This window comes from Gallinula chloropus (assembly GCF_964237585.1).
Source record: "Gallinula chloropus genome assembly, chromosome: 16".
Taxonomy (NCBI): Eukaryota; Metazoa; Chordata; class Aves; order Gruiformes; family Rallidae; genus Gallinula; species Gallinula chloropus.
The window spans coordinates 16,224,634-16,248,999 of record NC_140101.1 but is presented as its reverse complement, the minus strand read 5'-3'; the positions used below and the strand labels follow the sequence as shown (position 1 = coordinate 16,248,999).

Here is a 24,366-nt window from a genome sequence, read left to right as displayed (position 1 = left end):
GCTTAGGTCTCTTTATGGCTTTGCCAGAAAATCATGTAAAATACCTGATGAATCTTGGGGCTGTATAAGGCAGTCTACCTTCCTTTGTGCTCACAAGTCTGCAATGGCACTCCTAACCTAGGTAGCCTCTTTATCTGGTCTTTTTTCAGTGAGAATTCATTAGACTACAAAGTGCAACGGCTTGTGATGAAAAGATGATTCACTGTGGGGCTTTTGGAAGGTCCCTCTTGAAATACTCAAAATCCTCCCTTACACATGGTGTTACCTGAGAAGATACCTGCAGAGATAAGTTGGCAAATACCTGGGTTTCAGATTTTTAAGAGGCTTAGAATTTCAAGGAGGGAAAAGCTTGGAACAGAGTGATGTTTTTGACACATCACAGCTGTGTTGATAGTGACTGAAGTAGCATGGCCTGTGCACCCCTGATAGCTTAAATCAGGTGGCCTGACCATGCAAGTATCAATTCCCAAATGAAAACATTTTTTACCTGTGCTGACCTTGGTTCTTCTCTCTGCCTTTCTGGAAGAATAAAAACAAAGTGGCAGAACCTCCTTGCATCACTGAGTGTGAGCAGGGAGAAGGTAATGGTACCCAGAGGATCCTGACTGCTGGAGGACTAGGAGATGAGGACAAAGGAAAGTAAGAAGGAAGTTAGTGCTCTGTGCTGGGAATTAAATATGAACCTCTTTGTCTCTTTTTTTAATTTACCCCCTTCAACAAATGGTAACAGAGTGGGGATGAGGCTTTTGTGCTGTCAGTCTTGTTGCCATTGAGTGATGTGGCTGCCCGGGTGCCAGCAGGTGGTGTGGCCACTGGCAGCACAGGGTGCTTGCTGCCATGGCTGATGGTGTGCTGAAAGGGAACAGAAGTGGCAGAGCAACAGGAGGTGTTCAGGGACTAAGAGGATGGGGCTATAGAGCTGAAGACTCTAAGAGGAGGAGCTAATGAGCATGTCTCCTGCATGTTCATCCCAGTTGGTAAAACACGATGGAGACTTCCAGTTCCTCAGTGAACTCATATGGTTCATATGGTCAATCTGTAGCCTGAGCTTGTCAACTTGGGAGGTTGCTCTTCACATGTACAAGAGAGTTACTGTAGCACCCTGGCATTGCTGGTTTGTTCCATGAGTGGTTACAGACCAGTTATGGTTCTTAAATATTTTGGTAGGAGATGATTTCTTGCAGTACAGAGTGTGTTTATTCTTATACCAGACATTGAAACGGGTTTCTAGATGGGATGGTTAGTGGCTGGCTCAGCTGAGCCCTCTGAGAGCAGAGCCATTCTGAGATACAAGGCATCCTCCTGGAATTGATTCTTTTTATGACCACACCTCTAGCCTCAGCTGAACCAGGGTAGCTTCCTTAAGGAACAACTGAACCAGTTACTCCATTTTCAGCGAAAGTAACAAAACTGAGTAAGGAACTGTACTGGAGTTGGGGTGGTGTTGCAGTTTTATTCTTGTCAGGCTTCTGTCACAATGCAACTGAAATGTTTGGCCATAATAGTTTAGAAAATGGATGTAGCACATGCCCCAGTATTTCCTTTTTAGTACCCTGAAGCATGTAATTAGTGAATGGGCACTGGGGTAGAATGGATTTCTCCCACAAGCTATTGTGATTTTTGTTGAGAGACAATCACATCAGGACTGTGGGGGATGGGGATTCTTACAAATAAGTTGGGGCTGCTTCTTTTTTTTCCTTGCAGTGAACTGGCTCTGATTATCCAAAGAAACCAAGGAAGACTTTAAGAAAATTAGTAAGTAGAATAGGTGGATGTATATGCCCTAAATTGAATTGGAATGTTGTCTAATTTCAGCTGTTAAAGAACATGAGAAGAACAAAGAAAGAAAATCCAAAGACTATGGAAGGTCCAAGTCAAAGAAAAAGAAAAAAAAGAAAAAGAGAACTAAGCCTGGTAAAGCTTTTTTCCTCTTCTGTAGAAGAAAACAGCTTCACTTTGTTTTGCCTGTTGCTCAGTTCCATGCTGTTAAGAGCAGGATTGCAGTTGAGACTGGTTCCTTCATTGTTCTGTTACCTCTGATTTTATTAGGTGGTTAAATTATCTTGTCCATCGCAATTTAATACTATTTCCTGGCTGAGGTGCATCATTAATGCTGGATGACTGCTAATAGTAGTGCTTGTAGTGGCACAGAATAAATCTAACTGCAAAACAGGTCAGTCTTTAAGGCTGGCTTTCCATTAGCATGGGTACTCCTCACACAGCTTCATCCTGTTAATGAGGCTGCTGATCCCCTGGGTGGTTCTGTTTCCCTGAAGGATAAATCTCTCTCCTCCTGGAGAGATGAAATAAAAGCCTGAATTAAAGTCTGTACTTCAACTGCATCCTCCTGTTGTGTCTCTCAATGTGCTGTTCTGTATACCTTGATGAGATTTAGTAGGATAAAGTCTTCTCTGCTGAGAAGGGAATGCTCTGCTGAGGTTGGGAATGCTTTCCTCTGGCCACTTGGCACTTACAGCTTCATGTGGAAGCCCAGGTGCTGTTGGTGGTTGGACTCTTCCCCTTCTGAAAGTGCAATTGATTGTGAAAGATTTCTAATGTGAAATGTTCACAGAACAAGTGTGGCAGCACTGTCTGACTTAGATGGGTGTCTGGACCATTAATGCAGCCCGTTGCAGTCTGACGTGTCATTTGTTAAACTGGAGCTCTTTACAGAGAGCTGAGATGGGAAAGAAAATACCTTCCCTTGGGTGCTTCTTTATTTTTCTTCTTTTCTTTTCTCTTGCATGCTGTCCCCATCCCTCCCTCTCCCTGTCCTGCACCCTTCCCTTTTCCCCTGCTCTGGAGAAATTGGTCAGGCTGTCAGGAGAGTAGAGGGGGGAAAAGAATCACAAACAGCCTGAAGCAGAATTGTACTGAAATAGATCATTTTAGAGAGTTTCTGAAGTGCCCTCAGACGTGATAATGTGCAAAGTGCTGTTTGTAAAGTAGACAGGAGTTGCACAAGTGGTAGCCACAAACTGCTTGCCCACCCACCCTTGGGTTTTAAGATGTTACTTGCCTTTTTGTGACGTTTCCCTTGTGGCTCTTCATTCCTGGAGCTTTGCAGGTTTTCTCCAGATCCATGGTTGGAGAGTACAGCTTACAGCTCCAGGCAGCCTCTGTGTATGTGTGTACAGGTCAGGGTGTGATGAACGGGGACTTCACAGAGGAGCTGGGATAGGTGTCATCTTCTGCCTGTTCCTAACTGGGGCTCTTATTTTCCACCTGTGCACCCTGTTCCATACCTACACTGGGAAAGTAGTCACTTGAGTAGGAAAGAAACTTTGTGGCCTGTGAGATTCAGGAAAGTGTGCAGCCCTTGGTGGGATGTGGGGGAGAGGTCTCCAGCTGCCAGGGCTTGTGTAGAAGTGCTGGTAGTGCCAAGTTAGACACACTCCCCTGAAGGATACTGGGGTTTAGCCAGCCTTCTCAGCCTTCCTGATTCATCTCAGCAGTGAAGGATGACTGAGCCACACAGGATTTTTTTGGTTCAGACAGTAACTTTCTTACCTCTGGAAAGCTTGCAGACTTCTCAGCATAGTGAAGTCCTGGACCCCTAGCACATCCCAGTGGAAAATGGCTGGGAATGCATGTGCTATGGCATTACCTGATGGTGTGTGTTTACTTCTGTCAATGTTTGACCACAGATCTCTGATAACACTTCTTACAATTTTACAGAATACTCTGGCAGTGAAGAAAACACAGATATTTCACAAGAACTTTCTCCTGAGAAGTCAGCTGTCACAAAATGTCTTTCTTCCAGTAAAGCCTCTGCCCACCCCAGCACGCTGCTGCACTGCCCCGAGCCCGGGCAGCACAGGGGCAAATCAAAAGCCAATGGTAAGGTGGTTCTGCTCTCTGCTTTCATTACCAGTAAATGAGCAAGCTGCACTAATACACCCAAAAGCTGATACTCATAATGCAAATTTGGCTGCTCTCATGCAGCAGTGTGTGTTTCTCCTGCCTGAAGCAGTTGAAGCCAGTTCACTTGCCAGAGCTTGGTGTTGCTGCTTTTTGCTTTGATTTTCCCTTCACAAAAGCTTTAAGGCTTCTTTCAGAACTCAAGCTCATTCTCACACTTTTACAGAACCTTATTAACTCAAAACTTAGTAATTAAATGTTCCTATTTCCTAAGGTTTTTTGAGTAATAACTTCAAGTTATAAATAGATGCTGTGTGAGTTCATCCAGTGGCCTCAAACACAGCACACACTGTATATGGTTACATGTAGCTGTATAGATACAGTATGATACATGGTTGTAATGACTCTGAGCTTTATAATGAGGAGAAGCTCTTAAGTAGCTATTTATTAGTGCCTTCATGGTACTTCCCATACAGAGTTTGTAAAACTGGCTGCTGTGTTCCAACTTTCATATTTTTTCATGTCTTGGCCCAGGATGCTCCCAGTACAATGGAAAAGGAGAAAAACAGTTTGTTTTTTCTGCTACTCTTAAAGCTCACAGATAGGAGGGAAATGGGAGTTGTGTGGCAGCTTGATTGTGTGCTGGGATCTTGTTTTCCTCCTTGTTACAGACATGCTGTTGGTCACCATTTGATTTTTTATTTTTACACAGCTGTTTCATATTGGGCAAAATGTAAAACTTGTTAGTTGGGGAAACACAAAACTCCTGAAGTACAGCTGGTGATAATGTCTTAAAAGGTTCTGAGAGTCTGATGGGTTTTGGGGCTGGAGCATATGGACCTGTTGTGTAGTGGCTTGGCATCAGTTGCTCAGATTTATTTTGATCATTTGGGAGACATTGGAAGAGGTGAGAAGTGTTGGAAACGGGTCATTTCATCCTGTTCCCATTGCTTTTGTGCCTTTGCATCTGCAGAACTTGTACTAACAATAAAAGCAGCACCTAGAAATAGATCTGCTGTGTGTGCTTCTCTTGTTGCTTCCAGAGCACTTCAGGAAAGAGTGCTGATCATCAGAGGTGGAATAAAACTATTAAATATGAAACTGAACTGATGTGTTGGGCTCTCAGCCCCTTACATTGGAGAGCAGGTGTTTCTCCAAAGGATCTAGTTTATACCACAGGCTGGTGGTTCTTCCTACAGTCTTGTTTTAGAGGCCAGGTGATCAAAATAGCTCTAACCCATGTAGAGAGACCACAATCTATTCAAGAGTGACTACAATGTTTACCTTCCACTCTCCTCCACCTCACTAGAGTGTTTCCCAGATATTTAAAATCCTTACCCTTGTCCTCTGACACTCCCATTCTAGCTCCCAGGAGGGTGTAGACATTGTATTAACAATGCTGAGAGAAACATCTCCATTTAGGATACTGTTCAGGAAAGGTTTATCTTGGCAGTTTTGCTCAGGCTGCAGAGGTGCACTAATGCTTTAAGCTAGTGTGGGAGTGTTCTTAAAGAATACCTTGGACATTGCACTGCCTCTGAATTGATGAATGTGTCCTCAGCAGCAGGCTAAATGAAAAGAATCATTTCTGAAGCAGGTTTAAATTCTGTGCTGGACTCTGAATCTTCCTATACTGGAGACTATGCAAGATTGAAAAGTTCCTAAGACAGAATCCTGTTCTCTGAGTCACAGTTCTATACAAATTACAGAAAGGAGTATGAATTCTATTTGAATTTATAAATCTGGGCTTTTTTGTTATACTTGCCTTTGGGTTGAGGCACTGTACAGTGTGAGTAAAGTTTTAATGACAGAACCTGGTAAGTTGGAATATTTTGAAGGAACTATTAATGAGAATGTAAAACTTCATATAAACTTACTGTTTATTGGAGGTGATCTTCCTTAAATTACCCAGTGAACTCATGTTTTTACAACCATAGGTCTGCATACTCAGGACAAGTCTTACTTGACCTTTTTGTAGTTACTTGGGATTTTACCTGCTTTCTGTACAGAGGATGACACCCTGAGTGAGTCGTCCACAGACAGCTTGCTTTGGAGTGATGATGACTGCAGTCAGGACGTTGATGTAACCATGAACCCTGATGAAGAAGTTGAAGAAAGTGACTTTGAGATTGTTCGGTGTGTTTGTGAAGTAAAAGAAGAAAATGACTTCATGATCCAGGTATGAAGTGGAGGGTGAATGCAGGGTGCAGTGGGTGCAGTGGAAGGGCTCAGTGGAAAGGCTGCTGTAGAAATACACACAGCCCCCTGTTCTGTACATGAATAAACTGTTGTCCTCTGAAAATTAAAATTGCTTAAGCAACCTGTCAGGGTGAGCAGCTGCTGTGATACATAGAAAACTTTATTTACAAACTATCAAAAAGTAATCTTGGTTTTTTTGATCGAAGGGAAGTGGGGAACAAGAGGCAATTCTATACAAGCCATTAACGAGCCTGTCACTTGTGGATTTGCATTTTTTCTAAAAATTCAAATGCTTGAGGTTTAGATATGTATGTTTAAAATCAGTAGCTCTCCATCTGGCTTCTCTGCTTCCCTCTATTTCTGAGCCTGCTCAGGACATTGCCATGAGATAGGTGGTGATACCATTCTGCTGCTCTGCCTTGGCAAGAAGCTTGACTTAAACACAAAATCCTCTAGATGGGATGAACAAAAGAATCCTTGCTTGTGACTTTAGCTTTGAAGCAGAGCTGCATCCATCCACTTGTCAGCTTCTTCAGTCATCTGTAAATTCATAGCTCCTAATCTGTGGAAGGCCATCTGTCTGTCCTCCATATAGGTGTTCTTTTTAAACCAGCTTTACAGGAAGCTGTTTCCAGCCAGAGCAGTGCCTATTACCTCTCCTGCTTAAAACTGTTGATAAAAGCTTCTGTGGACCTGCCCTGGCTGTTCCCTTGTACATGGAGAGGTGTTTGTAAACTCTCAGTAAACCATTCCCAGGTAGCTCTGTGCTGTTCCACCCAGTTCCTGCCCATTTCAAAGAGTGAAGTCACATGTGTGGAGCAAACTTCTTCAGCATGGTTTTCCCCTCTAGTTCATTTTGCCACTGCTGCTTGTGTGAGCTGTGTGGTGCCCTTCAGTCAGTCCTGTTCACTCTTAGAGGAGATGTATGCAGAGGCTTCAGTGTGTGATGCTCTGAACTGAGATCATGAGCTTTTCAGAAGAAATGAGAGTTTGTTGGGTTTTTGTGCTTTCTTTTTTCCCCCTCTCTCTGTAGGAGGCTCCCACCCTTCCTATCTAGATAACTTTTTGCTGTGGGACCTCAGTTCAAAGTGACAGTAGTCTGGCTTGGCAGCAGTGCTCCTTGCAAGTTTTAAAGTCCTCACTGCATTCTTTTGAGGGGCTTTTATTTGTGAAAGGATATGGCACGACACTGACTTCAGAAGTACTTCCCTGGCTCTCAAAGCTCACCCCTATCTTCAGCTTTTGAATTCACTTTCCCAGGTATTCCATTGTTAATTTTTGGGAGGTTGGAATCCCATTTTGAGGGAGCCTTTCAGCTGCTGGTGTGTTACTTTGAGCTGTGTTTCTTTTTTTCTGTGTGAAATGTGGAGGACAGACAGAAGCTGATCTGTGTATACCTGTCTCACCACTGCAGCTCATTTCTTGATGGACTTCATTGCCTGGACAGGGTAGGAGGAGTGGGGGTGTGCTGTTCTAACTGTAGTGTGCAGGATTCTTGGCTTCTGCACCTCTTTTTGCTCTGCACATCAGCAACCAAATTTTAATAACTTTCAATAGGGTGAGCTAGCACAGCTGAGCCTTGGTTTTGTCCCCAAGGGTCAACTTTAACAGCTGACTTCCCAGGGCAGTTTCCTTTGGCTCTCCCTGCTACTTCCAGGAGTTTGGCTCTGAAAGTACTTCTCTTGGTGTGAGGCCCTTCTCATGCACACCACTACCCTGGTGTTGGGTCCTGACAAGGGTGGACAAAAGGCACCCTCTCTGTTAGCAGGAAGGGGTGCAGTGATGGCCAAAATTAGCTAAAGAGCACCTGTGTGTACAGGAGGAAAAGGAGTCTGGCAGCTGGGAGCAAAGGGGGCTGAGGAGATGATTTCTGGCAAAAGCTGGCTCAGCACTAGTGTGCAGAAGGCAGAAAGCTGACAGCTAGCTCAGGGGACAGCCTGTGGATAGCTGTTGTGTCAGGTTTCCTGGGCTGCTGCTGTGATTGCTTTTGTAGGTTGCACTAGTTTGGGATTTGGAGTACACTGCAAAGTTTTAAACACTGTAGAGGTGTTATAAAAACCTTGTCCAAGAGATGCAGAGGGACAGCCTGGTGGGTACCTGCATTTGGGAGTGAAGCACTAGGAACTGGGGAGCAGGGAGCGTGTAAGGAGCCTTTGGGGGTGGGCTAACAGATGGATTGCTTAACATACCACATGCTGTGCTTGCAATGCCTCTGTGTCAGCCTGTAGTTTTGGGGGAGATGTGTTTGAACAGTCTGGTCTTGTGTTGCTGACGATGCAGGAAAGCCCAGGTCAGCTCTGGAAGTGCAGGGCAGTAGTACATAGCAAAGATGCAAGGCTGTGCAGCTGGGGAATGAGAGGGGAACCTGTTTCAGCTTTTCAGAGGCATGGTGCTGAGACTGACACTTCCCTTTGACTGCATAGAATGAGAGTCCTGTGTAGCTGTTAGAATTCTGTAAGAAGAAAAGATTTCTTCCCTATTTCCTACACAGACTTCAATTTGACACTTGGAAACTCGAGTTTGGAAGTGTCTGTCATAAAGAACTTGCATTTAGACCTGTCCTCTCTTCCTGAAGATCCATGAATTTTGCTCAGTGTATGGGTCTTTAGAAGAATATTGTCCTTCTTTGCACTGAGCTGCCCTGGGGTACTTGCTTGGGCACGTCCCTGTGCCAGAGAGAGGAGCTGGGGCAGCTTCTCTATGCATGTGACTGGAGGTTCAGGTATCTGTACCTGACATGGGTGAATGTGTGTGGTGTAGGGAACCCTGGGGCTGGATTTGGTGGCCTTCAAGGTGATGGATGTAAACCACTATTTTTGTTCTGGTACATGAAAAGCTGCTTTAAATACAGGTCCATTGGCTTGTTATTTCTTTCACACTTGAACTTCCAGATGAATACTAGACAGCTTCAATAAACACTGATACCACTCTGCATGTTTCTTCTCTTCAAAAGCCCTTCCTTGACTTGCCTTCAATCTCCAGGCCACTGCCTTGGCAGGGGGTAGCTTCTCTGCAGCATGTGTCCAGGGCAGGGACCTCTATCCTAGCTGAACTGTGAAAGAGAACATGCAGGTACAAGAAGGACCTGTGTCTCAGTGGGCTGCATATTAAATATCAGTTCAGTAAAATCTTTTAAAAATTGGATACTTCATTAGAGTTTTAGGCAGATTTGCCTGGAAAATCACTGAGAGGTGTATCAGTGCCATATGGCATGAGCTGTATGATACCAGTGAACTAGGTCCAGGAGCTCCCTTCTTATTTTTAGCACAGTCTGTTTTCTAGATCTGTTTTCTTCTTTTTAGGACACCTTTTTCTGGCTCATGCTAATCATCTCTGTGAAAGTAGGATGGTCTCTTGGCCTTTTTGTAAATGTCTCCTTACTCCTTTAGGAATGTTTACCCATTTTATAAGGCAGAACATTGTCACTTCCATCTTTCATAAGCCTGTTTCTCTCTGGCCTTTTACACTATGTATTCCCCATGCTTCTATTTCTTCCACATCTAGACTACTAATTCAATACAGCACTGTATCCAAGAGCTGGTGGCCCCTTTGTCCCTCTTAGTTTGAGGAAAGGCAGAGGACAGAGCAGCATTAATAAAAGTGGTGCAGACAGTGGTCAGCACAGCTGAGATGTTTATCAGGTTGGCAGCTTTGCAGGTTGCTGAAGAGCAGCAGTTGCTGGCTGTTTGGTTCAGCTCAGTTTGAAAAGCTTTGCCAATACTGACAGTAAACTGGGTTCTGCCCCATGGAAAAAGGTGCTGATCTTTTTTCTCACTGTTTGTGGAAACAGCACTGCTGAGCTGACAGCACAGATGCAAATCAAAGTGGGGTTAATATTCTGTAGTGGGGTTTGTCCCCTGGCTCAGCAGTCTCCAGGCCCCAGTTGAAGTTTTGTCTGTTAAACTGGGAGGGGGTGTGTGACCCACACAGTACATGTGGGTGTAGTTTTTCCTGATGTAAAACTATACAGCTTCAAGTACAGTGGTTGCATTTTTCATAGCCTAGCTGCACTGCAAATGCAGAGCCAAGTTCTGTCCATCTCTGTCAGCAGGGTTGTCACACTTGGAAGGATGTCAGGAGCCCTTAAGCTGGTACAGCTGCATCAGCACTTCAGCTCTGTTAGCAGAACTGGAGAGAAATGTCAGCAAAATATTGGCTAGTCCTGTGTGACATCAACAACCTTTAATGTGACACTGTTGGAGGGGGGAAACCTTTTAAGTTGGAAAACTTGATATATCTTGCTAAAGAAGGCTGGGTTGCATCCTGCTCTCTGTCCTGGTTGTGCATGCATGTGTCTCAGGAGGGATTGTCATCGCTCAAGGGAACATTTTTGCACCTTTCAGGATCTCTGCTTGTGCTTTGTAATAGTTGTCATTCTTTAGAAATCAGTGAAAATATGTGGAAAGGTTTCAAATGTTATTGTAGTCTGATTCTTTAATGTATTTACTTGTAGCTGAAGGAAGGGGCTGGGTATTAATTCACCTTTTTGTCTTAAAACACATAGATGATTGTCTCTTTAGGTAATCTTACTAAGCTTCTGTAGGCTTCATTTCTGTTGATGTGCCCTTCTTGACTTCAAACAGTGTGAAGAGTGTCTGTGCTGGCAGCATGGAGTCTGTATGGGTTTACTGGAAGATAATGTACCTGAGAAATATACCTGCTATATTTGCCAAGATCCTCCAGGTACAGAAATTTAAGGTTACAGAGCCTTCTTATGTATGTAGTAACTTTATTAGTTCTTTTATTTTATATATATAAATCTTATATCTCTATCAAAGATTAAACTCCTGGTTTTTTTAATCTCCAAGCTGTGTGTGTCACTATGGGTAACTGAGTTCAGTTGTAGAAAGTTTGATCCCTGTGAATGTTTGTGCATCAATGTTGTGGTGTTACAGCTGGACAGAAATGAAGGCTTGAACTGTGGTCTCCATCTGTCCCATGTGTGCCAGTAATAAGCACTGCACAGTCTGGCTGTGGAAAAAGGAACTCAGAGGCACTCAGAGAAGCTGAGCAGAGACTCCCCATGAGCACACCTTATGGGAGGGCATGGCAGTTTCCCCCAGCAAGGCCAGGCTTATGCCTTCCTCAAAATAAGTCAGCAAGAGGCTCCCTGGTTCTTGAGAGCTCTACAGAGCTGTGATGTGCTCATGCTTGTTGTGGGAAGGCACTTGTGTATGTAAATATAAATGATCTTGGGTAATGCAGCCAAAGCTGATGATGCAGTGCATTCTCTGCTCCTAACTGGGTGTTAAATGCCTCAGTCTGTCCTGTGCAGCAGGTAAAACTATGCTGCTGAGGGGTTTTTTCTCATTTCATATGCTGGACTTCAGAAAGCCTCACTGGATGTGGAAATGGATGAGGTTCAGGCTTGAGCCCATGTTAATTATGAGAAAATGGGATCTCCATTTCCTTAATCATAAGACCTTTTGGGTTTATAAACCTGTCTGGATTGTAATCTCTGCTTCCTTTGGGTTTTGGAAACTGCCAGCTCTTCCACAGCTTAACTCCCTGGTTTCTATAGCTCATATACAAATGTTTGTAGTCACAGCAAGACCTGCTGTGCTTCCATTCAGTTACCCAAGCAGTGAAACAGGCTAACATTTATTTAACTTTTTTTCTTCAGTGTTTTGCATCCAGGATTTTCACCCTTTATATTCAAGATATTTTGCTTTGATTTCTGTCAATTTGAGTTAATATTGAACTTCAGTGCAGATGTAAACTGACATTGTGCCATTGTACTTGAACTGATTATATTTAGTAAGAGCTTTCATCAGAATGCTTTTTGGTAAAAGCTGATTACAACTAACAATGTGCCTAATAAGCTCAATCAATGTTATTAACTATCACCTGTTGGCTTCCAGGCAGCTGGGGAGGTTTTATGGCTTGGCAGAGAATTTGCTTTTAGAACTGGGCAGAGCCATTCAGCAAAATCTTCTTTAGATGTTTTACCCAGTTTAGTGCTGGGACTTGTAACAGCACCATTCATATTACTGGAAATAAAAGCAAGTTGAGTGTAATTACACCTAAAAGCTACTGGCTGTCACTTTAGACATTCTTTTTTGAGCCAAATGGGATTATTTTAAGACAGTTGTTAACATTTCCCCTTGCTTAAACATTAGCAAGGTACTTATGATAGGGCAGGTTCCTTCAAGCCATGGGAGCACACGTTGTTGGATGTCCTCCTGTGTCTTCTCTTAAGCTCACACACCTAGAAGAGAGCACCACTTGTCTCCTAGTAACCCCTGATAAAAGAACTTCAGTTGGGGGATCTCAGTGTGGTTCAGATGACCACGGAGCCCTAAATTTCCTTATTTTTCACCTTGTGGGCTGAACTTTCACAAATAAAAGTGATGGGGTAATCCAGGTGTGTCTGGAACATCTCCAGAGTGGCTCTGGCCAGACCTAGAGGATCTCTTCCTCCATACCACATGCCTGCCTGAAAAGTTGAGCTGCTGTAGCCTTGAAAATTTGTTCTTCCCTGCATGGTTTTTGAGTGTTTTTAGAGGTCTTGCCTCAGAACATTGAGTGTTGTCCTGGACAGCCTCATGGGTGAGTGTGCTTATGGTTTGCACTTGTTTAGTTGCACTCCTCTCCTGCTACAGTGTCAGTAAAGGGTGCTGAGCTGCGTTCTGAGAACAACATGTGTTGTAACCACATTTTTACAGCACAGGTGGGCTTTTGTTGGGTTTTTTGCTTGGATTTTTTGGTCTTTTTTGCAATTTAGCAAGCATCTCAAGTTCCACTCCTTGCTGTTAATACCCATTTTCTTGGCTGCTTAAGTCACTTTTACTCTTGGACTTACCACATAGAACATAATTTCATTTTAGCTGTTGTTGATATTCCAGCCTCTTAAGGGAGAATTAGCATTAACAGCTGGACTGAGGAGAGCTCTCTACCAGAACCTCATCACAGATTCCTTTAAAATTTACTTTTGAATGGCTGTGCTAATGCCTGTATGAGGCATAAAAACCAGGACACTGACAAGGGGAAGTTCACTGCTCTTTGATGCATTTTTGTGCCTGCAGAGAGCTGTGTTCATACCATAACTTTCATTACAACCAGGGTTGCTCTACTAAAATGCCCTTTTCTCTGTCCAGTTACCTGTTGTGCCTGTCCTTTGGTGGGGTTTGGGGTCTGAATGCTGCGCTTGGGCAGCATTTTTGATTGAGGTTATCATCTCATTCCCCACTTTACAAGTTCTTCATGTCTCCAGGGTTTTATCTGCTGTTATAAGATCACTGTTGGTACTGTTGATAAGAACAAATCAGCTGTTGCAAGACTCTGAGGTAGTAAGAATTGCCACCAGTAATGTTAATGTACTGTAGTTAATGCTTCATTTTAACACACTCCTTACTGTTGCTTTAGGTCAGAGATCCAGCTTAAAGTACTGGTATGAGAAGGAGTGGTTAAGTAATGGTCACATGCATGGCTTAGCATTTTTGGAAGAAAATTACTCCCACCAGAATGCCAAGAAGATTGTAGCCACTCACCAGCTTCTCGGCGACGTGCAGAGGGTGATAGAGGTACTGCACGGACTGCAGCTGAAGATGAGCATACTACAGTAAGCAGTGTTTCACTGGCACTGGGTCTTCTGGGGGTGAATGAGACTTCAAACAGAACTGGGAATTCAGACTTGGTTTTGTGCTGCTTTGTGGATATATAACAGCATCCTTTGAATGGTTGGTGTGATCTTGGGAAAAGATTTGTCTGCTTCAAACTGTTGAAGTGTATGGAGGAGTGTGACTTGACTGTGTGTGCACAGGGGGTGGGAAACTGAAGGGAAGGGGGAGAAAACTAGTAACAGCATCTCCTGTGGCACCCAAACAGGTCTAAGTAGCAAGAAGAGACTAGTTATGCAACCTGTGGCAGCATTCTGAAAACACTGGCCTTTTCCGTTCCAGTAATCAGCTTTGCCAGCAGAAAGTCTTTTTGGTCAGTGTAATGTGTTGCTCTGGTGTAGTGGAACAAGCAAACAATTGCTTCAGCAACCTGTAGCAATTCATTTCTATGCAAAGATTATGAGTCATCTATATGAGAAAGAAAACATTCTGTCATCACTGTACAAGTCAAGTTTTCTGCATCTTTTCCTGTTCAAAGTTGTCCTTGGGTTCTGGTGACTGAAAAAAATCTTTTTCTAACTCAAATCCAGTGTTTTTTAATTGATCACGTTCCAGTTCCATACTTACAATGTATTAGTTTAACTTGCACAGCAGCAGCTATTTGGAGAGCAAAGCTTTTGGTGTTTCCAGCATTTTTTAGAACACTTTCCCTTAAATGCAATCTGTGGTGAGGCAGCAGGGCCAGGGGCAGTGTTTGAAGTGTGTAAGCAGCAGAGTAATGCTGAAAAGGAGAGTAGCAGTTTCAAGGCAAGCATGCCTTTCCTTTATGGGATCCATTAGTCAGATCTGTGAGTAAGCTCTTCCACTTCTGAGGAGATGGAACATGAATATTGCAAGACAGCTCTGTAGGCCTTTTTCTTAAACAGCCAGTGTCCTGGCTCTGGCCAGGCCAGTCAGCCTCCCCCAGCAGCCAGCCCAGGGGAGCTGAGTCAGCCTGGGCTGTTTTCCACACCACCTGACATCACTCCCCTGGATGGTGCTCTCTGGGTGCCTCCAGGGCAGGGCAGTCTGAGGGGGGCTGGGGCAGGGGACTGGTCTCTCCATCGTGCAGCACCCTGTAACTGTTGGATGGGTAAGGTACTGTGTGTTGTCACTGGGTGTGAGTGTAATTGGCTGTTACTGTTTTGCTTTCACGGTGCTTTTGTCAGCAAACTGTCCTTAGCCCAGCCCAGGAGGCTCTGTCTGTCTCCTCTGGGAGTGAGGGAGGCCAAGCCAGGCTTTAGACTGTGGCTGTGCACTTGCAGAGCAAATAGAGATCTCTGAGAGCACTGGGTGAGCACGTGATGCTCACTACAGACTTTGCTCCTTGTCTCTCTCACCTTGGAGTGCTGACCTGGTTTAAAGGTGAGGTGTGGTCCCCTTAGGCCCATCTGGTTAAGAGCTGTAGTCCCTGTGTCCTTCATTATGTCAATCAGGATTTTAAAACTGTCTCAATTGGAAGAATGATCAGATCTACCATCTGGGGACAGGAGATGATTTCACAGCTGCCTGGAGTTACTAGGGAGTGTTGCTTGGTGTTCCAGGAGGTGGCAGAGGGTCAGAGGTGACATGGATAGCTGTGGGGCAAGAGGAGGGAGAGCAGTAGGTGACAGGCTGCTTCAGGAGTGGCAATTTAAAAGACTGCTTGAGTATTGAGCAGAATTTCATCCCTGTTTGGCTGAAACACCATCTTTCAATTTCCTGTCTCTTGTAAAGTTAGCCTGGCTCTCTGACTGAAGTAGTGCCTTTAGTGGAGCTGGGGTAGAAAGCTCTGGGAAGGGAAGGCTTGGCTGTCACTTCCCTAGGTGTGCTTCAGCACTGCTCACCCAGGGTATGGTAGCTGGGCAGTCCTGCAGGTAGAGGCACCCCAGCATGTCCTGGGTAGCTGTACTCCTTTCCTCTCAGAGGCTCTGAAAGAACCTTCACTGTGGTAGGACAGATTAGACACTTTGGGTGTAAAATGGACTTGGTTTGGTAAGTGGTTTGGCCAACAGCTGAAAAAGCTGGACCAGCTTAATAGACTCATTCTACCTGCCCTTGTTTAGAGGGAAGCAGGGAGTAGGTTTTTGGGGTACACATACCCCCCTCTGCCCCCCTCACCCCCCCTTTCTGTGCACCTGAATACATGTGTTTCAGGGTCAGGACTGGTCTCTGCTGTGCTCTCACAGGCTGTAGCAGATGAGCTGTCCATGTTTTGAGGATAAGCAGATTGATTCTGCTTTGCCCTCCTTTTTCCTGCTGCTTTAATGCCCAGCATGGAGGAACAGCACCAGTCACAACACTCACTCAAAGTTTGTTGCTTGTTGGTTTTATCAGAGTAAGAATCTGGAGGCTGCAAGTGCTGCTGGGATAAATAACTTCTTATTCCATTGGAAAACAATTAAAATGGGAACTTTTACAAAAAGCAGGTGGGAGGACAGGTGTGTTGGTGTACCAGTCAGCAGAGTTTGTTCAGCATCTTGGGATTTAAAGGGAAGTTAAAGTTTTACAGGAAATAATAAAGAAGTTCTCACCATCATCACCCTGGATCCCCAGTTGTTGGGAGTAGAGGGTAATAAAAGGTCACTGGGTTGGATCTGAAAGGTTATTGTGGGGAAGTTTTGGCTGAAGTTTGATGCTGGGTGCTTTGAAGGGGGTCTTTCTTTTACTGGTGTTAATTGTTAAAGTTGTCATTTAGCTTCAGTGCACTTGACTTGCCTGTTACTGCTAAAACACCCTTGTGAAAATGAGTTTACCCTGATAATAAATTGCAAGTGTTGAAGCACAGTGCTCCTTCAAGAGTAACCTTGGTGAAAAGCTCAATGTATCTATTTCAGATTTTTCAGGGGTTTTTCTTAATGCCAGGGCTTGGCTTTATATGCCTTGTTACAGAAATGACAGTAGTGAATGTAGCAGAAAATTGTGGGAAGAGACACAACTGAGGTCAGAGAAATGACTTTTTTTTCAGACTATTTGAGTAGTTTTTACTGGTTATGATTGCTAAAGCATGTAGTAGTTCAAATGGACTTCCTTAATTTCTTCATGTTTGCTCAGTCAAGTCACCTTGAAGTTTAAAGTTGGTGGGTGTGTCACTTTTCTTATGTCTGAACAGAAATAAAGAACATCCTGACTTAAAGCTTTGGTGCCACCCATGGAAACACATCACAGTGGATGAGAAGATCCATACCAAGCACATCATTCACATCGAGGAGAGCTGTTGCAAAGAGGAGACAACAAGTTACAGAACTTGGAATGGGACAGTTGAGAAACCCTCAACCATTCCTTCTGTGGAGGAATCTTACATTACAAGTGAACACTGTTACCAGAAGCCTCGGGCGTACTACCCTGCCATAGAGCAGAGGCTGGTTGTGGAGACCAGGGGCTCAGCCATGGATGATGGAGTGAATAGGATAAGGGAGAATGGGGATGATGTCCTCTCAGAGAGGTTTGGCTGGAATCTGGACAGAGAAATATGCAAGATGGAAAATGAATCCAAACACAATTACTCCAAGGTATTTGTATTAAAATAACCTTTTCAGCACAGAGGATGTGTTTGCCTGGCAAAGTGCAGCTCAACCTTTTTGTTGTTTTATTTGTGTTCAGTTCTTTACCAATACTGTTGAAGTCAAGTTGACAATGTGAATTGAAGTGATTGACATGATCAACTCCTCCATTTGAATATTATTTTTTTAAAAAAATAAATAATCTAGGTTGAAGAGGACTTAAATCATCTGCTCAGTCTGTGGAGCATACATTATGGTCCACTGGCAGTTCATTGCTGCTTGAAGTGTCAGATGTAAAAATAAACACTAACAACAGGATAGAGAGAACAGGGCAAGCATGTGTGATACCACTAAATACACTGGTGTTCCACCTGTTCATTATTTCCATCTCTTATCATGTTTCTTTTAATAATTACTTTAAGTTGATTTCAGGTTCTTCAGGCAGCATTTGATGGTGGGGAAAAGCATAAAGGAGCCTGAAGGGATTATTTTAAGGGTGAACACAGTCAAATAGTCCCATATCTTCACTATGGGAGCACCCAAGTTTTATCTTTTCAACTCTGGATTCTTGTTTTCAGCTCTGACAGATCTATCAGAGGCATTTCTTTCTACACTCCAATGCAGAAGTTCTGCTTTGATTAGTTAGTGCCAGGTCATACAGAATATGGTCTGAGCCTAGAAAGCCTCTGGAAAATACTGACCACCCTTTTTTAGGGTAACAGCTTCTTTAGATTTTATTGTGTGGATATGTACATTTTAATTTTATGTTCTATTTAACTTCTCTATCAAATAAATCATCATTGATTTATGTTTCCCTGAAAGGTGTATGCTTCAGTTCTTTAAACTTCAGAAGCCTTTTCCTAATCCCAGTTGTATTACAGTGTGATGAAAGAGGTAGGGGCAGTTGAATGAACATGTAGTCGTGTTTTGTAAGTGCTGGATTATGGAGAGGTTCATCTTGAGTCCCATCTTTGAGACACATACAGGAAAAGCAGGTGATGAGGCCCAGCCAGCATGGGTTTGTGAAAGTCTGGATCTGCTTGACCAAACTGATCTTCTATTCCAAGGCTACCCACTTAGTGGATGAGGGAAAGGTCATCTACCTGGAATTTTACTAGTAAAAGACTTTGACACCATTTCCCACAGCATTCTCATAGAGAAACTTGTTGCTCATGGCTTGGATGGGCATATGCTTTGCTGAGTAAAAAACTGGCTGGTTGGCTGGGCCCAGAGTGTTGTTTGAAATCGAGTTAAATCCAGTTGGCCCATCACAAGTTGTGTTCCCAACAAGGTGGCTGGAAAGCTGCCCAGCAGAAAAGGATCTAGGGGTGCTGGCTGGCAGCTGAACATGAGCCAGCAGTGTGCCTGGGTGCCAAAGAAGGCCAAGAGCATCCTGGCTGTTGTCAGCAATGGTGTGGGCAGCAGGGCCAGGGCAGTGACCATCCCCTGTCCTGGGCACTGGTGAGGCTGCCCCTCGAGTGCTGGGTTCAGGTTTGGGCCCTTCACTACCAGAAGGACAGTGAGGTGCTGGAGGTGTCCAGAGAAGGGCAGTGGAGTGGGGAAGGGGCTGGAGCTCAGGTCTGATGGGGAGCAGCTGAGGGAACTGGGGGGTTTATTCTGGGGAAGAGGAGGCTGAAGGGAGACCTGATTGCTCTGCAACTCCCTGGAAGGAGGGGGTAGTGAGGTGGGGGTTGGTCTCCTCTCCCAAGTAACTTGCACTGGGACAAGAGGAAACATCCTCAAGTTGTACCAGAGGAGGTTGAGACTGGAAATTAGGAACAGTTTCTTCCCCAAAAGGCATGTCAAGCACTGGGCCAGGAGTTTAGAGGACACACAGATGTGGTGCTCAGGGACAGGGTTTAGTGGCGGCCTCGGCAGTGCTGGGTTAAGGGTTGGACTTGGCGGCCTTAAAGGGCTTTTCAAGTGTCAGTGTTCCTGTGTGATTCAGTGTTTACAGTGGCCTCAGTGCCAGGTGCTGGCGGTGTGCACGTGTCAGCTTCTGAACACCAGCTGCTTGTGGGGCACAAAGAACAGGTCTGAGCCCCACAGAGTGTCTGTGTGTGGCCCCTCTCGCCGAGCTGCCGTACCGCCCGCGCGCGGGCTGCGCCTGCCCGGAGGGGTTGGGCCGTTACCTGAGCTACCTGTACGGACCCGCCGGCTCTGCCCCCCGCTGCCAGCCCCCCAGTAACCGTTACCCTGTGTGTCTCTGCCAGGTGAGAGAAGCCGTGGTGAAGAAGGTCTCTCCAGAGGAAGCCATTGAAATGAAACTGCTGGAGAAAGACAAAGAAGGAGCTGTGAGCTCGCAGCTGCAGTGGCAGCTTAATCTCTTAGCTCACGTGGAATCTCTGCAGGATGAAGTCATCCACAGGATGGATTTCATTGAGAAGGAGCTGGACGGTAGGTAACGCTCTCCTGTTGTAAAGTGTAACTGGATTGAACTGAACTACCTGATCAGAGCACAGAACTTGAATTTGCAGGCCTACAGAGAGATGAGCCCTGCTGTGTCAGACCCACTGCACCTGCTCCCAGACACACTGAGCACACTGGTTTTAAAACAAAGATAAAATTAAAACTCAGCAGAACTTTATAGAGAAAGTTCTAGTTAGATCACCTCTAGATGCTGCCATCACAGGATGCAGTGGGATATCTTCTGTGGCTTTTTGCTTACAGATTTCTGTCATTTTCCATAGTGCTGCTGTGTATCTGCACTTCCCTGCCCAGGGACTCGCTGCCTGGTTTAGCCTGTTCCAGCTGGCCTCTTTGGTGCACCAGGGCTCTTGTTTCCTGCCTCTTCCAAATTCTTTATTTAAATTTTTCCTGAAATTTGTTTTCCTAATAGTGTAACACAGAAAGGGTTTAGAAACATGCTGTTACACAATCCAGGACACCTCTTGTTCCTGACATCTTTAAGTCTGACCACTGCCTGTTTAATGGCTACAGCAGCAGCTTTTCTTGCAAGGAAGAGATGTTGAGGAGCCTAATTTTTGCCACAGTTACAGTCCTTTGTAGTGCAGGAAGGTGCTGAGCATTTGAACAACTGCAGGAATAAGGTAATGAAGATCCATCAAGCCCTTAATCATAATGCCTGTTTCATAAACAGTGAGGCCTTGTTGGCAATCCTCAGGCTTTTTGTGTCTGTGGCCAAGCTGAGGGGTTGCTCAGCACGTTGCTCCCCTGATCAGGGGATTTGTTGTTTCCTGGGTGGCTGTGTCAGGCCCTGGGTAATGCCCCCTAGTTCTGCGGACGTGTTGACCCAGCCAGGACGGTGCGTAGTGGCAGCGGCTGCTGCTGCTGTTCTTGGCACACATACTCTGTACTGAAGGTTTCAGGCTCCTTTCACAATGTGTTCCATGCCCTGAACTCATCATAGTCCATCTGCCTGCCTTGCTTGTGGTGGGAGTACATCAGCACTCAAGTTGGCTTTGGATTAGTGGTTTATGCTTGGTTCTTGTTTCCTGCTAGGAATCTTTGCAGTGGGAATTCATTCTCCTCATGCCACAGTCTGTTGCTTGTGCATCTGGATTTCATCCCCGTTTTCTGTTACCCAGCTATTTCTGTCTGGGCCAGTTGGATTCTGTATAGATGACAAACTTCTTTCATTAGCATAGCCCCATCCTTCTAGGATCTTAATGAAATTACTGCATAGTTGCACCTACTGCTGACCTTTAAGGTATTCCTGATGGTATAAACTTCCTGCACCACAGCGTCCTTGCTCTGGAGTTGGTACAGATCAGAAGTGCAGCACTGGAGTTCACAGAATCAGAGTACTTTGGGTTCTGCAATATCTAGTTCTGAGTTTTCCTTCCTGCTTTCTCCTAGGAACATCTGTGTGTTTGGGGGTTTGTTCTGCAAAGATTGGTATGAGGAGCCTGGCTCTCTGGTTTCCTAAATACCTGTTAAATATATTGCCCACTGTGCTCTCAAGACTGCAAGAATTCCTGTTTTGTGACTGAAGACTTAAGGTGCTCTGTTTGCTGAGAAGTGCAATAGTCATAGCTTTGTTTCTCTTTGCAGTTTTGGAGAGCTGGCTGGATTACACAGGAGAGCTGGAACCACCAGAACCACTAGCTCGACTCCCCCAACTCAAACATTGTATAAAACAGCTTATAACGGACCTTGGCAAAGTGCAGCAGATTGCACTGTGCTGCTCAACGTGAGACTGGAGAGCGGTGGAGACTGTTACCAGGCACGAGGATGGAGGATCTGATGTGAACAGCTCTGTGTATTTAAATGAAATGAGCATGCTGGTTGCATGTGATGCAGATTGACTTCAGGGATTTATGAAGAAGTGCTGTTCAAAGAACAGCAGAAAGGTTATTTTATCTCCTTGTTATTTTGGGTTCATTAGGCAATTATAATGCTACGGAAAAGGTCGTGCTGTTGTCTTCAGAGGCTGGGTGTTGGTTGTTCAGTTACACTTAAATTCTCCCTCCTTACAAGTTGCTGATTGGAAACAGTAGGCTTTTTCATAACTCGGTTGAGTCAAAGTTGTGCCACTGAAGAACAGAGTTCTAAGAGCCAAAAATGTTTAGTTGACAGAGGTTGTAAATAACTTTGCATAGTTTAAGTGACTTGTGTCATGTTCTATTCCTTCTGTTTTATGCATAATAGCACACAGTATTTAATCATTAGGAAATGTTTATAACACTTTTCAGACTTAGTAAGTATGAATGTCCAGCTCTTAACTATAAACTGTTAGGTGGAGGTTTGCAAGGAACAGTGGCCTACACCCCTCTTCCATTGTGTTAAATAATGTAGCAGGAGGTCACAGGTGGATTGCACTTATTTTCGGGATAAATGATTGTTTTCCATATTTATCCTGTCCCTGTCACCCGCCTTGGTACGGGGAGGCCTGTTAATGTGTGTTCCTGGGCATTCCTGAGCTCTTAAAGGGGGTCCCACTGTGCCCCAGGAAGCTGGGCTCGTCGGATCCCCTTGTTGCTGCAGAGTGCAGTGCGGCCTGGAGGGCGGCCTGGAGGGCGGCCTGCAGGGAGGCCTGGAGGGCGGCCTGCAGGGAGGCCTGGAGGGCGGCCTGGAGGGAGGCCTGCAGGGAGGCCTGGAGGGAGGCCTGCAGGGCGGCCTGCAGGGAGGCCTGGAGGGAGGCCTGCAGTGCGGCCTGGAGGGAGGCCTGGAGGGAGGCCTGCAGTGCGGCCTGGAGGGAGACCTGCAGTGCGGCCTGCAGGGAGGCAGGCCTGGAGGCAGGCCTGGAGACAGACACACTGGGAGTCAGGCCTGCCTGGAGACAGGCCCAGGCTCCTCCCAGGCCCGGGCAGAACGTTCCGTAGTTCTCTATCTACCCCTGTGTTAATAATTGCCATTCCGGTTATATTTTGAAACTTTTTTTCAATCCTCGGAACGTGCTCATTGTAAAGACTTAATAACACTCTGAATGTGTGGTTTTGGGAATCAGTTTGTTTTGTATTTGTGTAAATAAAGCCTCAAGATCTATGCATGAGGCACTGTCCTCGCAGACAGTGGGTGGGTGTTATCCTAAATGGTGTGTGTTCACAAAAAGTCCCTTTTTATACCTTATGTTTCCATTCTCTGGTTTGTATTATTTGTGAGAGCAAGGTGAAAATGCTGCTTGTGTTCAAGTCTCTGAGTTTTCCAGTAATGTTTGAAACGTTGGCGTGTTGTAAGTTTTGAGATGTTACAGAGCTTTTGGGCTGCAGGTTGTAGCTCCGTGGGTGACGGCTGTGACTTCTCTCCCCAGAGGCTGCTGGGTTCAGCTCGCTGTGGTTCCTGCAGCCAGAGGGTGTCCTTACCAACGGGTCCCTTAACCTTGGTTTGATCGGGGCAAGGGGGTGAAATTGAAGCACAGCTGTAAGGGGAAGGCCTGCAACTGTACACATTATTTCCTTGGGGTGTAAATCTCCAGTGTTTGCATCCTGCAGAGAACAATGTAAACCTGAAATACCCAAGGGCATGGTGGGAGGAGGTAATAGTACCTGCACGGTGAGTGTTTTATTCCCTTCTGAAAACAAAATGGGCTACTCCAGGTAGTAACTGAGGCTTTAATGCCAAGACTCGTGTCAGAGAATAATATCTCACAGTTTTATGGACCTAGTTGGTGTGTTACAAATAAAGTGTACGTACAGCAGAAAAATAAACTTCCTCTTCTGTAAGACAGTTGGAATAGAGCTCACGTGACAGTCAGAATGGCTGTGCCCTCTGACGGTGAGAGCAGCGCTCGGCCTCACTCCCGCTAACGACACCGACTCACACACACGGTGTAGCTCCCGCACAGCCAGCAGCAACCCCACCGCCCCAACAACAGCAGAAGCAGCACCCCAGGCAGCGCTGAGTGAAGGGTTGGGGTGGGGTCAGCCAGAAGCGTTCCCTGGCTGCAGTCTGGACAGCGACCACTCCAGTGGGGCAGCCAGGGAAGAACATACCGTGGTACCAACAAGCCCGCGGGGGTTCGAGCTGGAGGCTGTGAAAGCAGATAAATACCCGAGCAGAATTTTCACTCTGGAGTGGAGTTTCTCCTTCCTCAGCAGCTGCTGCTTGTGTGTTCGGTGTGTATCTTTACTTTGCCAGTTTATTTTTGCTCAGGGCAGTACTTAAGGTTTGGAAGAAAAGGTGGTTCCGATGGGTGGAGTGGGAAAGACTGGAGACTTGAGTCCATTCGTGGAGCTGGGGAAGCCCTTGCAGATGAAGACTGAAAATATTTATTTAAAATAGAATAGCATTTCTCATGTTCAGGAAAGGTTCTTTTGTGCTCTGCCTGGATTCATTTTTGTCCCTGTTTGTGCAAGTTTCCACATCGTTATTTCTTAGTCTGGACCAACTGCTTGGTCTGGCTGGTCACTTTTTTGTTTCTTTGAATCACTGGTAAGTGAATGCAACGTGGAGCCTTGATGAAATGAGCAAACATTGCACTGTGGATACCTAAGTCTATTTGTCTTTGTTTATGCACTATTAGAACTGAGGGCGCTGTACATAGAATTTTGCTTTGGAGCAATATTTGCGAAACTTGAAAACTTCTGTATCTTGGTGTTTGGAATAAATAAATAGGTTTTTGTTGGCTAAGTCCTAGTGAAGTCTTTGTTTCAATTGATGATCATTCAGTGAAACAGTTTGGGGCTCTTGATCACGTGGCATCGAAGTGCAGACCCTGCAGCTGGACATGAAGATGGATGGAGACTGTTCCTGACGAACAGAAATGACTGTTCTCACATCTGTGTCATGTCAACACTCTTAATTAGCTAAACCAGGATGTACTG

At 45.1% G+C, this 24,366-nt stretch overlaps 1 protein-coding gene across 4 annotated transcripts in view; it reads left to right on the top strand.

Annotated features, from left to right (window-relative positions):
• PHF20 (PHD finger protein 20) overlaps positions 1-21,831 on the top strand; it is a 70,431-nt gene extending 48,600 nt beyond the window's left edge. For all 4 annotated transcript variants that reach the window (XM_084271449.1, XM_084271448.1, XM_084271447.1 and 1 more), the window contains 8 exons: positions 1,816-1,914; positions 3,679-3,840; positions 5,871-6,040; positions 10,644-10,743; positions 13,426-13,621; positions 16,750-17,149; positions 19,354-19,537; positions 21,155-21,831. In XM_084271449.1, the coding sequence (XP_084127575.1) occupies positions 1,816-1,914; positions 3,679-3,840; positions 5,871-6,040; positions 10,644-10,743; positions 13,426-13,621; positions 16,750-17,149; positions 19,354-19,537; positions 21,155-21,297 (1,454 nt within the window). In that variant the 3' untranslated portion in view covers positions 21,298-21,831. The remainder of the gene's footprint in view (positions 1-1,815; positions 1,915-3,678; positions 3,841-5,870; positions 6,041-10,643; positions 10,744-13,425; positions 13,622-16,749; positions 17,150-19,353; positions 19,538-21,154) is intronic.
• Positions 21,832-24,366: the final 2,535 nt, after the last annotated feature.